The sequence below is a fragment of the Dasypus novemcinctus genome, chromosome 21, assembly GCF_030445035.2.
Source record: "Dasypus novemcinctus isolate mDasNov1 chromosome 21, mDasNov1.1.hap2, whole genome shotgun sequence".
Taxonomy (NCBI): domain Eukaryota; kingdom Metazoa; phylum Chordata; class Mammalia; order Cingulata; family Dasypodidae; genus Dasypus; species Dasypus novemcinctus.
This window is the reverse complement of record NC_080693.1, coordinates 26642851-26657644: the sequence shown is the minus strand read 5'-3', so window position 1 is coordinate 26657644 and position 14794 is coordinate 26642851. Positions and strand designations below refer to the sequence as shown.

Below are 14794 nucleotides of genomic sequence, written 5' to 3'. Positions count from 1 at the left end.
AAGCAGACTTGGCCCAATGGATAGGGCATCTACCTACCACATGGGAGGTCCGCGGTTCAAGCCTCGGGCCTCCTTGACCCATATGGAGCTGACCCATGTGCAGTGCTGATGCACACAAGGAGTGCCCTGCCACGCAGGGGTGTCCCTGCATAGGGGAGCCCCAAGCGCAAGGAGTGCACCCCATAAGGAGAGCCAGCCAGTGTGAAAGTGCAGCCTTCCCAAGAAAGGCGCCGCACACACGGGGAGCTGACACAACAAGGTGATGCAACAAAAAGAAACACAGATTCCCGGTGCCGCTGATAATAACAGAAGCGTTCACAGAAGAACACACAGCAAATGGATACAGAGCAGACAACTGGGGCGGGGGCCAGGGGGGAAGGAGAGAGAAATAAATAAAAAATAAATCTTAAAAAAAAAAAATTTTTTTTTAAATAATAAAAATTTGTCCCAGGCATTAACTTAAGTTCTTTACATGTATTAGCTTGTATAATTCTTAAAATAACCTTATGAGGTAGACAGTATTATTATCCCCATTTTACATTTGAAAAAACCAAAATGTGAGATTAAATAAGGGGAAGAAGATTTGGCTCAACTGACAGAGTGCCCATCTACCACAACAGAGATACAGGGTTCAAACCCAGGGCCTCCCGACCCGTGTGGTGAGCTGGCCCACGCGCAATGCTGATGTGCACAAGGAGTACCATGCCATGCAGGGGTGACCCCGCGTAGGGGAGCCCCACACGCAAGGAGTGTGCCCCATAAGGAGAGCCACCCTGCGCGAAAAAAGTGCAGCCTGCCCAGGAGTGGCACCATGCATATGGAGAATTGATGCAGCAAGATGACACAACAAAGAGACACAGATTCCTGGTGCCGCTGATAAGAATACAAGCAGACACAGAAGCACACACAGCGAATGGACAGAGGGAGAAAACAACTGGGGGTGGGGAGGGAAGAGAAATAAACAAACAAATAAATTATGATTAAAAAATTTCCTCAAGGGCACCCAGTTAATAAATGCTGAGCTCTTAACTACTAAGCTCAACTACTGTATATTTTGTCAGTACATGGTTCTGTGTGTCCATTATATTTAAATTATTAATCTCACTGGTCAAAACTTCTATATCCCTACTTATATTCTATCTGCATGCACTAGCTGCTAAAGGTCTGTTTAAATCTCCAGATGTGAATGTCAATTTCTCTTTGTAATTGTCATTTTTTAGTTTTTTGTTCTATCTTTTTGATGGGGTCCCTTTTTAATTCTTTTTCCCCTTAAATCCTATGTCTGATATTGCAATTGCTAAAGCAGCTTTCTTTTGGTTAATATTTATATACTATGAATTTATTCCTTTATTTTCAATTTTATTCTGTGCTTTTATTTTGGTATATCTCTTGTAAGCAATATAATGTTGGATTTTTAAAATCCAATCTGATAAACTCTTTTTAGCAGGGGATAGGATTACTGACCCTTTCCCATTTATGCTTTTATGTCCTATTTTGTTTTGTTTTGTTTTGTTTTCTTCTTTTCCTACCTTCTTTTAATTATTAACATTTTTCTCTTCCCTTTGTATTTCCTCAACTGTGTCTTTATGGCCAAGAAATCCAGCCACAGTGAAAGATCAATTCTGGGGCTGGCTTCAGAACACAAAATCAACTTTGAAAAGCTTACTTTCCTTGATAGGCAAACGACTGAGCTAGGGTCTCATTTTGTTAAGAAAATAAACACTTATTTTGTGACAAAGCAGAACAAGAATCACTATTATTATTTAAAATATACATAAGGGCAAAATCATCTCAAAGTTTTTTCATTTTAAAGACAGCAAGATACTGAAGATATACATTATAGTTTTCCCCCTTAGTGATTATAATTTTGCTCATGACAATAAGACAGAATATTGAGGTTCAAGCAAATGAGTTAAGATGTTTCACAACCTTTGAGGCCTCCAGCTCTTTAATCTTGTCTTCTGCCTCTGTCAGTTTATCTTTCAAAGCTGCAATTTCCTTCTCCATGGGCATCACAACAGATCGAAGTTTTTCAGCATCCTCTTGGGCCTATAGTCAAAAAGAATTAAATGCTAACAACTTAACTGATTGTTTTTCTAAGAAACTATGACTCACCCACTTGCTAAAAATTACTATGACAATAACTCTACCAGGCATTGTATTAGCATTCACAAAATTTTATCAAGTCTTTTCAACTCTAGCATTACTGTGAATGTCAAATCATAATCAATTTTACCCAAATATTCCATTTAGAATTTGGGAATAAGGAGAAAAATGGATTCCTTATGACAAATTTGAGTCTTTAATTAACTGAGTTATAAAGTATCACAAATAAAAAAGGTAACATATACTGTAATAAATACTTTAACCTAATTTACAAAATTCTTGACAACTTAGTTGATGACACATAATTTCTTAAGCACAGTAAAAAGAAAACTGATTCCTTTTTAAATGTAAAAAATAGAATATATTTTCTAAAATGTCAGAAAATTTTCTTGGTATAAAAAAGGTAGATGCAAAAAATTGGCTTTTTTCCTTCTAGTGAAAATAAATATTAACCTTATTATTTAAGGTAAATAAGCTGAAATATAAAGGGGTTAAGAATTAAATAATTATGATTACTAAATCATTGTATAGACGCCTTTATATTACAAAATAGCAAAATGTTAATTCCTGAACTACTGCCGCTGGCTACAGTGGTCTCACCCCTTTTATGGTTATACTAGACTTAACCTCATGCTTGTGTAGGCTTACTATTGGGGTGGTGACCACTCCACCCACCTATGCGTAATATCCAAATGAAAAGACCTTATAACTGCCCTTTGTTCTATATACCCCTATCCCAAATCCTAGTGACCCTGGTTTGCTACCCCACCCCAGTCCATCCTGTTTAGCCACTTAATGTTTATTAATGAAGGAACCTGTGTCTGCCCCAATTATTCATAGGTAACCTGATTTTATAAAATACTAGAGTTTCTGCATATCAGGGGGGCAGTTTGGGCCATGAGGCCACTGTGCTCCAATAAAACTTTCTTCTCTCTCTCTTTGAAACCCAGATGTCTCAGGAACTGGCTTTAAAGATGTATTAGGAGAAAGGAACCTGCTTTTGCTCGACAGCACAAATTTATCCTAAATAGTTGTTCAAGATAAAGTATTATACATGTTCAAATATAAGTGAGGATTTTCCCAAGAAATATTACCCTCAGAAAAGCGGGATTCACTTTGTTTTTCAGTCCTTACAAGTCATTTCATCGGCTTTATTCTGAACTTTGGAAAAAATACATTAGTTTAAAATATCTTCAGTCAAGGCTAGTTTAGGGTGTTTATATAGAGGTCATGTGATTTTTATCAGGAAAAACAAAAGGAAGGAGGAGACAAAGAAAAGAGGCAGGCTAGTAAATTAGGAAATCAAGAGACAGACCTAGAACCTGGCAAAGAATCCACACGGCCACAGATACCCCACAAGATGGCTGCAGAAGACCCCTGTGAAAAACCGCCTTCAGATGAGATTTCCTTTAGAATAGAGAAGCCCTGGATATTCTCCAGGGGCCTTATCATTAGGCCCTCCCAAGGTATTAAGGGGTGGGATCATCAAACAAAACAACAAAGACTTGGATTCTTTTCCCTACATTAGAAAAGGGGCAGAATAATTAAAAAAGCAAGTGGAAGAGCCAAACCCCCTCCATTCTCGCCTTCATGCCGGCTGCCTGGATCAGCACACCAGTAAACCTGGGAATTCTGTAATCTGCAATGGGGAACTGATGTCTGTAAACCAGTCCTCTTTATTCCTTTTCAGCCCCTTTCTTTTCTACCTGGGACCTGTAATCTGTTATTTTCTCTCATTTCTCTTCCCTCCTTTCCTTAATGAATTACCAGCCTAGCTAAACTGGCTTACATTTAAAATTCATTTTTTGAAGCTTAGCCAAGAACCTAGAAAAGTCTGGCAACTTATTTGGCAAGCCAGCCAGGGGAAGAGGTACTGGTGAGTCAAACTACACTACGAAATACAGCCCGTTTAATGCCCTCTTTTGGTTATTCATTTTAAACAGGCTCCCCTATGGGGCCCCACATAATCCCAAGAGGGAGGGGGCCGGGGTGCGGGACATCTCTGTATCCATGCCACGCAGGTAGACCTGACCTGAGGCAGGAGGCCAAAGCACAGAGCAGAGGCTAAAAGCAGGGCCCTGCCAAGACAGGGGTTCCTGGGCCGAGCTCCAGGTACAGCAAAGTCGCTCTTTCAAGTTTTTTTAGCACTCGCTGGCTTTGCCCTCGGGCCTGGCTGCCAGTCCCTTCTCGTGCCCTCTCCCCTTGGCAGCAGCAGCAATGGTGGAGAGCCAGGGCTTGTGTCTTCCAGAGGGTCCCCGCCTTTGCAGGCTTACCTTCCTATTGACCACACCCAGCTTCCCCTTTTGGGACAGGGTGGGGAAGGCGGCAGCAGGCAGGGCCGAGATAAATGCCATGGGGTGGCCCAAGTTCCCTTTCCCAGGAAGGTCATGGGCCAGGGTTCCCTTCATAATTAATCTTTTTTTTTTTTTTTTTTTTAAAGATTTATTTATTTATTTAATTTCCCCCTCCCCTGGTTGTCTGTTCTTGGTGTCTATTTGCTGCTTCTTGTTTCTTTGTCCGCTTCTGTTGTCGTCAGCGGCATGGGAAGTGTGGGCGGCACCATTCCTGGGCAGGCTGCACTTTCTTTTCACGCTGGGCAGTTTTCCTCAAGGGCGCACTCCTTGTGCGTGGGGCTCCCCCACGCGGGGGACACCCTTGCGTGGCACGGCACTCCTTGCGCGCATCAGCACTGCGCATGGCCAGCTCCACACGGGTCAAGGAGGCCCAGGGTTTGAACCGCGGACCTCCCATATGGTAGACGGACGCCCTAACCGCTGGGCCAAAGTCCGTTTCCCTCATAATTAATCTTGACTCCACATTTCATCTTCCCACTTCCTACTACTAAATTTCTCACTATGAGTTTGTAAAATGCTTTGGAATGTCTCAGAAACTATCAAACTGAAAATGCATATGCTGGAAGCCGACTTGGTCCAATGGATAGGGAGTCCGTCTACCACATGGGAGGTCCGCGGTTCAAACCCCAGGCCTCCTTGACCGTGTGGAGCTGGCCCATGCGCAGCGCTGATACGCACAAGGAATGCCCTGCCACGCAGGGGTATCCCCCGCGTAGAGGAGCCCCACGTGCAAGAGTGCGCCCCATAAGGAGAGCTGCCCAGTGCAAAAGAAAGTGCAGCCTGCCCAAGAATGGTGCCGCCCACACAGAGAGCTGACACAAGATGATACAACAAAAAAAGAAACACAGATTCCTCGTGCTGCTGATAAGGATAGAAGGGGTCACAGAAGAACACACAGCAAATGGACAGAGAGAGCAGACAACTGGGGGGCGGGGGAAAGGGAGAGAAATAAATAAAAATAAATAAATCTTAAAAAAGAAAAGAAAATGCATTTGCTAGTGAGTTTTAGCCCTACCCATGGCGGGAAGAAGTTATTGCCTCAGGACCCCAAGGCCTATTAGGTGGAACAACAGACCTCTCCTCTCTTAATGGCCTTTTGATGGCTGGTCTAACTGGGAAACTCCCAGATAGTAGAGTCATAAAGCTAGGACTGCTTTTTACAACCTCTGTAAGAATAGATGGAAGAAGTTTTGTGCCCCTTTTCCAAGGAGAAATATTCAGCTTGGCAGCTTCTGTCCATATATACTCTGGGCATCTCCCAAGTTCAGAGCAGCCCCGGAGATGCCCAGGGCAAAGGCTCTGTGATTCCCAAGGTGATGGTAACCAGGGAAGTAACTCTGAACGTTCCCCAAGATGTGCCTTGGGCGCTTCGGTTCAGAGACCAGAGCAGTAACTCTGAACACTCCCCAAGACATTCCTTGGGTGCTTCGGTTCAGAAGGCAGCCAAATATCCTCTTAGCTCAGGTGCTTTGGTTTGGGCAACTGCTTCCAACGTCCCCCACCAATTCAGCTTGGTAGCTTTGGTGAACAGCTAGGGTTTTCAGGCATCTCCCAAGACCTATGTTGGCAGTGGGGACACCCATTGACAGGGTTCCGAATTAAATTCTCAGGACGCTGAGAACACAGCATGAGCTCCAAATTATGTGGAGTGGTAAACATTTAGTCAGACTTGGACTCTGGGACACCAGAGTCAACTATAAAGCAGTTCCTCATTCTTTCTAGAATAATAGGCATGGTCTCTAGCCTACCAGCAAACTCCCCATAAGAGTGTCTTCTCAGAGATCAGGAAAATCTGTCTACTGTTGGTCTACATGACACAGTAGCTATAAGCAGCCTCTGAATGGAACCCTAAATTCCAGTTAAACCACCCTAAGAGAGGAGAACAGATAGATCTGAGGGCCAGAAAGCTCACGTCATGTCTCCTTAAAAGAAATGAGGAAATATACCTCAAACTTCCATTAATTCCCTTTTAGAGATAGCCTTCTCAATTTTAAACTCAGTTGTGCCTATTAAGGGGTGTGGATAGGAATCAAGATCCAGACTGGTTACTAAACCTCTCCTGGAAAGTAAGAAACCTCAGGTGCCTTCAATTGAGATCAAAAAGTTCCTAGAAATGCTTAGTATATAAAATTCTCTCTTCTGTTTTAATCCGTGCTTAACTTTGTGTTCAACTTTGAAATCTCCTTAATTTTGTCAGTTTGCTTGTATCTAGGAAATCAGATTTGGGGTTTACCAGTTACAAATTGGGTAACAGTAAAACGTAACTTAAAATGAGTCTTTAAATATCAATACTGTCTCGCAATTGGATTTAATGTATAAATCACAAATGGAATTGGTTCACCTGCTAGAAAACGAGAAAACATAGCAAGGTTGTTACTAATAAAATTCTTGTGGCTTAGTTAAAAAAAGGTACCCAATTTGGTTTAAAGTAAAAACTTATTAGAAACTGTAACTAAGAGTTAAGATCACTTATAGATGCCTTTATATTATAAAACACCAGAAGGATAATAACTGAAATTATAACTGGGTAGATTTAGCCTAAACCTACTATTGTAATCTTAAACTGAACTTACCTTTGTTTATGGTTACTTTAGGCCTAGCCTCACCCTTGCCTTTGCTTATGGTTATTTCGAGACAGTTTCTGCCTCCTATGGCTCGGGGTAAAGCAAATTTAAGACATCCCTGTCTTCTGTCTCCTGTCCTTCTACTGGTATTAGTGGCCCTGCTTTCTCTCGTGGCTCCAAATGTGGACTAAATTGCTTCCTGGTGGAATTCTCGATGCCTGGGGTTGAAGGACCACTCTTCCAGTTCAGCAGCCGCCAGAGTCCTATTATCTCCGAGGACTGGGAAGTGAAGGAGACCTCCTGCCTTGACTGTCGGGGGTTCCTAAAAGTGGTAATTCATGAGAGAAACCAGGCTCCCTGAGGCTTCAATAGCCTCAGTGAGTATACACAGAATTAGTCTTGCTTATCTAAGGTCTGCTAAACGCAAAGTGGGAAATAAGCAAAGTTCTGAAGCAAAGGAAAATTGTATTAAAGCACTAGTGACATTTTGGTTATAAGCCAATAATTAAGGAATGAAATTCTTGTGCAAAACTGCATGGTCACAGTGCAAATTCAAGTAATTAAAAAGAGCTTTGAAAAAAATCTTTTAAATATTATCTTACAATTAAACTTATTTTGATGAAAATTATAACAGTGAAATGAATGAAAATTATAACAGTGAGTTCTGTGTTTCTTCATCAAACTCTATTTGTGTCTGCCTATTTGCTCAATCTATCTTCATACATTGGGATGACAATATCAAATTAACAAATGAAAATTTTTAGATGAGGTCTAATTCAAACTAAAAAATCTAATATGTGGTTAAACATGTGAATAAGTATTCTTGGAGCCCAAATTAGGCTGAGCAGCAGGATGGAAAGGTAATATAGAAATCTGGATATAAAAACTATAGGGAAAGGAAAAATTTTTTCCTAAGTTCTTTAACCTGCCTTACCCCTCAAGGCCTTCTCTTTGCAAGAGCTGTGGGGGAAGGCAGAGGTGTGAAAGATTGAAAATCTATCTTCTAAGCTGGGGAATTAAAAATCATAGTTTATCCTCTAATTCCTCAATTTAAATCTTTTAACAGCCTTAAAATAAGGGTGGCTAATAATCCTATTACCAGATTTCAATAAATAAAGTCCTTGAAAGCTACGGAAAGATCTTTTAAAATAAACAGTTTTCCAGAACCTAGCAGTCAGTATACTTTTAAGATACACAGTTTTAGAATTTTATTAAAGAAGAGGTTTTAGCCTCCTGTAAAGGAAGGAAAAAGAATATTTTTTGCATAAACTATAACAGTTTCAATTTTATTTAGCTTGGGTGTTATCTCCTTAGGTTTATAAAATACCAAGTATATAAATTAACATTACATATATTAAATCTTTAAGGTGATGAAAGTTAAGTTCATACCTAATGAAATTAAGTTAGATAAAAGTAGATCTGCCCTCTTTTAAATGTATAAGGTAAATTCCATTGAAGCATTTAAATGGCTAATTCCAGGAAACCATTACTAACTAAAAACCTAAACTGATATTAATGGCAAAAAGTAACTTCATAGCAAGGACACCTGTAGGAAGCCATCTCAATCGGCATACTCAAGTGGTGGTAAGGAAAGATAACCTTGATTCCATTAGGAATCTTCAGTTTTCTTAAAATAATGGAAAAAGTAGTTACCTGTTAAAATCTTCATGGTAAAAGCATAAAAGTAAAAAAGCACAGTACTAAAAAGTTAACTTCATCTGATATGTACACTGCATTGGAAGTATTTAGAAAGTATGTAAAAATTAAAGACTTCAGCATTGTCAAACACTTGTGCATTTAAACCAGGCCTTCAATACACTGCAGGTTGCCTCTCCATTTGAGTTATTGGCTAGGCTGATACCCCTAAAACAATGAAGGTATCTATTACATCTCTGTTGTCTTCTGATTGTGCTCCTGAAGTTGATAGAGACTAAGTTGCAGTTTCAGACTCCTGCAGCAGCCAATGATTACTCAATATAGTGGCTGCTTACTCAATATAGACAAATGTACCATGGATATCATCTCCAGACTGGCATTGTTTCATAGTGCCAAAGGGCGCTATGCAGCAGGCCAGTGGACGACTGGAGCCTACCTTTCCAGCTTCTCTGTAGGGTCAATGGGGCTGCAGCATGCTCGCTGTGTGAAAGACATACCAAGTAGAGTAATAATTACCAGAATGATGTAAGTAGAACTTAAACACAATTGGCATTATGGCCTACTCTGTGGAGACATAACATGTAAGGTGTTGCAAACCTGGATCTTAAAACTATTAATTGAATCTCAAAGAAAAACTTATGCATTGGGTAGTGCATTAATTAGTATTAAGTACTGTACCTGTATGTCTTCTATTCTAGATATATGCCTGATGATAATGGTAGCATCTTTTCTATCCTAGACCATATGCCAAGGGATAATGAACATGTTAAAAGTCCTGGTAAACTTCATTTTCTAAGTTGTCAATGAACGTACCTATAAGATTTTTTAAAATGGCCACCTTGCCTGCGAGCAGTGGAGGCAACAGCCCTTTTCATTTAAAAAGCCACCAAATTAACTTGGGGATGACCTCTCAGTCTTCACCCCATACCAGGTGATAGACATGCTTAACTCAGGTCTCCCTCCTAGCCCTTATTCCAGAATCTGTCCCACTCATATCCTGGGGAAGACTGGCAAACCCACATGCCATCCTGCCAGGGCTGAGCATTTCCCACCAGAAAAGAAACAGCAAACGAGATGGCTACAACCCACTTTGACTTAGCCCCTTTAAGATGGTCCATGGACAACCTTTCCTCACATAGGACCTGGAAACCAGGTTCTGATAAAAATTTGGCAAGAAAACAACCCTCACTCTCAATTAGAGCCAAAATGGAAGGAATCTTGCTCTGTAGGACTGATCACTCCCTCAGCTGTTAAAGGAATTCCCAGCTTGGTGCACTTATCCCCAGTGAAGCCAACTGCCCAAGGAAGTGCCAGCTCACCAGAAGCATCTGATGGGACATATGAGTGCCAGTCATTGGACAGCCTGAAATACCCTTCAAGAAACAAAGCAACAGCGGCGGACTTGGCCCAGTGGTTAGGGCGTCCGTCTACCACATGGGAGGTCCACAGTTCAAACCCCGGGCCTCCTTGACCAGTGTGGAGCTAGCCCATGCGCAGTGCTGATGCGCGCAAGGAGTGCCCTGCTACGCAGGGGTGTCCCCCACGTAGGGGAGCCCCATGCACAAGGAGTGTGCCCCATAAGGAGAGCCGCCCAGTGCGAAATGAAGTGCAGCCTGCCCAGGAATGGTGCTGCACACACAGAGAACTGACACAACAAGATGACGCAACAAAAAGAAACACAGATTCCCGTGCCGCTGACATGAACAGAAGTGGACAAAGAAGACACAGCAAACAGACACAGAGAACAGACAACCGGGGTGGGGAGGGGAAGGAGAGAGAAATAAATAAATAAATCTAAAAAGAAAAAAAAGAAAAAAGAAACAAAGCTAGGGGAAGCGGACTTGCCTCAACAGACAGAGCATCTGCCTACCACATGGGCAGTCCACGGTTCAAACCTAGGACCTCCTTGACCCACATGCAGTGCTGATGTGCGCAAGGAGTGCCATGTCAGGCAGAGGTATCCCCCGTGTAGGGGAGCTCCACACGCAAGGAGTGTGCTCTGTAAGGAGAGCTGTCCAGAGCAAAAGGAAGCCCAGTCTGCCCAGGAGTGGCGCTATACACATGGAGCGCTGATGCAGCAAGATGATGGAACAACAACAACAAAAAAGAGACACAGATTTCCAGTTTTACTGACAAGAATACAAGCAGACACAGATGAACACAAAGCAAATGGACACAGAGAACAGACGACTGGGGTGGGGGAGAGAAATAAATTAAAAATCTTAAAAAAAAAAAAAAAGAAAGTAAGTTAAGCCGTGGCTGTGTCAAAGCCAGCTGTTCCCTTTGACTCTAGCCCAAAAACCTATTGCTAGGGGGAGAGCAAGTCAGAAATGCTTTAAGAGATTTTGTCTGTTCTCCCTATGCATAACTAAATGGACAATGCCTCTTCTCATTCCTGTCCCCTACCATCGGATTTGAGATTGGCAATTTATACCAAGCCCCACTGTCTATTACAATCGCTCCCTAAAGTGAAACAGCATAAAATAACAAGGAAAAATGCCATTTTCCATCAACTTTGGAAAGATACAGTCTTTGGAGGTATCTGACCTTTCCTATTCTTTCTTATAGTCCAATATCCTTTTAGAAGGACACTATATCCTTAAAATTCTAATTAAGTTTTTTCTTCCAGAATTAACATCTTGTTAGCCATATGAGGATTTCATCCAGCTTCACCCATGATGCCAGCTTCACTTTCTTCCATAGAATAACAAGAGGGGTTTACACCTTGTTAAGTAGGGCCTACTACCTCTAACCAGCAGGAAGTAATTACAGAAGAATGACCATTGGGCGTCAGCATCCCTATAAGAATAAAGGTGTAAATTCTCTGAGGGGGAAATTGAGGCAGGCTATTAAATTAGGAAATCAAGAGATGGATCTGGAACCTGGCAAGAAACCTATATGGCCACACACACCCCGCAAATTGGCTGCTGGAAGACCCCTGTGAGAACCCCCATTAGATGAGATTTCTTCCAGATTAAGAAGAAGCCCCGAATATTCTCCAGGGGCCTTATCACTGGGCCCTCCTGGGGGATTGAAGGGTGGACTAAATAATCAAAACAGCAAGCAACTGAGATTCTTCCCTTAGCAAAGGGGCAGAATAATTAATGGTTTCAAAAGCAAGTAGAAAAGCCAAATCCTCCATTCTTTCCTTCATCCCTCCTGCCTGCATCAGCACACAAACAAACCTGGGAATTTTATAATATACCTGGAGTCTGTAAACCAGCCCTCTTTATCCCTTTTCAGCCCCTTTCCTCTCTACCTGGGACCCATAATCTGTTATTTTCTCACTTCTCTTCCCTCCCTTCCTTAATAAATTACCAGCCTAACTAAACTGGCTTGCACTTAAAATTCATTTTTTGTAGCTCAGCCAAAAACCTAGAAAAATCCAGCAACAGAAATTTATCACAGTTTATTTATTAATACAAATATGACCTCACAATGCCAAGGGTTGGGAGTCACATGGAAATAACTTTTAAAGATCACTTTTTAAAAAATGACAGAAAGGTCATTAAAAAACAAGGAAAATCTGTGAAACAGTCACTACCAAGAGAAGTGCAAGGAGACATAACAATTAAATGAAATGTAACCTGGATGGGGTCCTGGGACAGAAAACAGGACATTAGGCAAAAACTAAGGAAACAATATTGGTCTATTAATTGTGACAAACATAGGAGAAACTGGGTATGGAATATATAGGAATGCTGTACTATTTTGAATTTTTCTATAAATAAACTTTATTTTAAAAAAATAAAAATTTAAAAAGTGGCAATAAGTGATAGACTGTGGAAATCATGAGTATGAATATATATTCAAAAAATGGAAAAAGAGAAAACTACCCTCATGTAAATAAGTACTTGAGATTTGTGATAAAATTTCCAGTGATAGTATCAAATATGAATTTATCTCAAATGACTTAGAGTAAAGTGAAGACTGTGTATTTTGGATAACTATGTTAGATGACTGACTTGGGTGTTGATGAAGACACTGTCAAATAAATGCTCATGAAGGGTCTCAGTTACCATCTTTACCTAAAATGAAAGAATGAAGAAAACTATTTCCTAAGGTTCAAGCTTTTGTTTTGGGTGCTGGGAATCTCAAATGATTTTTAAATTATTAAAAATACAAATTAAATAACCTTCTAAATATATAAAAATGGTCCATAACATGTGTCAAGGACCAGGCACCAAAGATTATGACTAAATCAACTGAACATATAAAGCATACAATTTCTAATTATTATTTTATGTAATATGCTATTTTAAATATATATATTTATAAATGAACACAGTAAAAGTTTATATACTCAAAGAGGCCAAAAGACCTTTAAAATCTCAATGGGAAAATGACTCATTTTAAATTTAGTTGCCTTATGCTCAAGCATAATACGGTACTGTCTTCAGGCAAAATATGTGGTACATTCTTCATACAAGAACTTATATTTTTAAGGAAGTACTAGGGATTGAACCCAGGGCGTCATGAATATGAAGTAGGTACTCAACCACTAAGCCATACTGGCTCCCCACAAGGTTTATTTAGAAAAAAGGAAAATAACATCTGTTCTGAATCTTTTGATTAAACACAATCCCCAAGCAACACTCATTCAACAAATATTTATTGAGCACCTATATGCCAGATATTATCCTAAGCATTTAGGATACACAAGTAAATAAGACTCTTGCCTTCACAGGGCTTACATTCTAGAAATGAAAGAAAGGCAGCAAATAATAAATGCAGTAAGAGCTCTATGTATATTAGAAGGAAATATATACTATAGAAGAAAAATTGGAGCAAACTAAGGGAGATCAGAAGAGTAGCAATAAGTGAGAAAGAGAGGAAGGCAGGTTACAGTGCTTAAATAGGATGGTCACAATAGGCCTCATGATGTGGTAACATCTGATCAAAGATCTGAAAAAGGTGAAGGAGTTAGCCACAGACATATCTGCAGTAAGAGCATCAAATTATCCAGAACTCTATTTAGGTTAATGTCCAAATAATTCCTGAACAGAAAACATTCACGTACAATTTCCAATAACCACAAATAATATTAGTTAAAACAACTTCTATTTAGATTCAAATATTTCTACAAAGAATATTAGAATATTTTTACTTTCCTTCATACCTTTTTCATTTCATTTTCTAAATTTTCTTCCTCTTGACCTTCAGACAGCCTTCTCCTTAATTCAGCTATTTCCCTTTCTGTGGTTTCTCGATACTGTGCCCACTGTGTTCGCTCCTGCTCCAGCCTGAGGTGGAACTGGTGTTCATAGTCACGAACTGTTTCTACAAAATATCACCAAATACTTCATGTCTAAGCATTATGAAAAAAAATGTTCTGGTACACTAGAATTTTAAAAATATATAAAGAACTAATACCTAATATCTGGAATTTTTCTTTAAATTCACTAAAATATAAACCCTAAACTAGTTCTGATTAAATGTAGAAATTATATTCAGTGCTTAATCATCATCTATGATCTTCACAATAAACCTGTTCATAAATTATTTTACAGATGAGGAAAGCTTAGAAAAGATTAAAATATTTTGCTAATGTTTCATATAAACAGAGACAGAACTCAATCAAACCTAAGGCCCACTCCAAAATCAATGTTCTTTTTTTTTTTTTTAAATATATATATATACTTTTTAAAAATTTATTTCTCTCCCCATCCCATTCCCCCCCCACCAGTTGTCTGCTCTCTGTGCCCATTTGCTGTGTGTTCTTCTGTGTCCGCTTGTATTCTTGTCAGCAACACCCAGAATCTGTCTCTTTTTGTTGCATCATCTTGTTGCGTCAGCTCTCCGTGTGCGCAACGCCATTCCTGGGCAGACTGCACTTTTTTCGCGCTGGGCAACTCTCCTTATGGGGCGCACTCCTCGCGCATGGGGCTCCCCTATGTAGGGGACATCCCTGCGTGGCACGGCACTCCTTGTGCACATCAGCACTGCACGTGGGCCAGCTCACCACACGGGTCATGGGGCCCTGGGTTTCAATCCTGGACCTCCCATGTGGTAGGTGGATGCTGTTATCAGTTGAGCCAAATCCTCTTCCTGTAATCTACTTTAATAACCCCAAAGTTCATGCATCTCTGGCAGTGAACACTTTCACTGTTACAG

The 14794-nt window shown here is 40.4% G+C and overlaps 1 protein-coding gene across 1 annotated transcript in view; it reads right to left on the bottom strand.

The window, feature by feature from the left end:
* The window catches only part of RABEP1 (rabaptin, RAB GTPase binding effector protein 1), a 134986-nt gene that overhangs the window by 54502 nt on the left and 65690 nt on the right, over window positions 1–14794 (bottom strand). Inside the window, exons 4-5 of the mRNA XM_058283718.2 lie at window positions 13800–13960; window positions 1930–2049 (exon numbers count right to left, since the gene is read on the bottom strand). Coding sequence (XP_058139701.1) covers window positions 1930–2049; window positions 13800–13960 — 281 coding nt within the window. The remainder of the gene's footprint in view (window positions 1–1929; window positions 2050–13799; window positions 13961–14794) is intronic.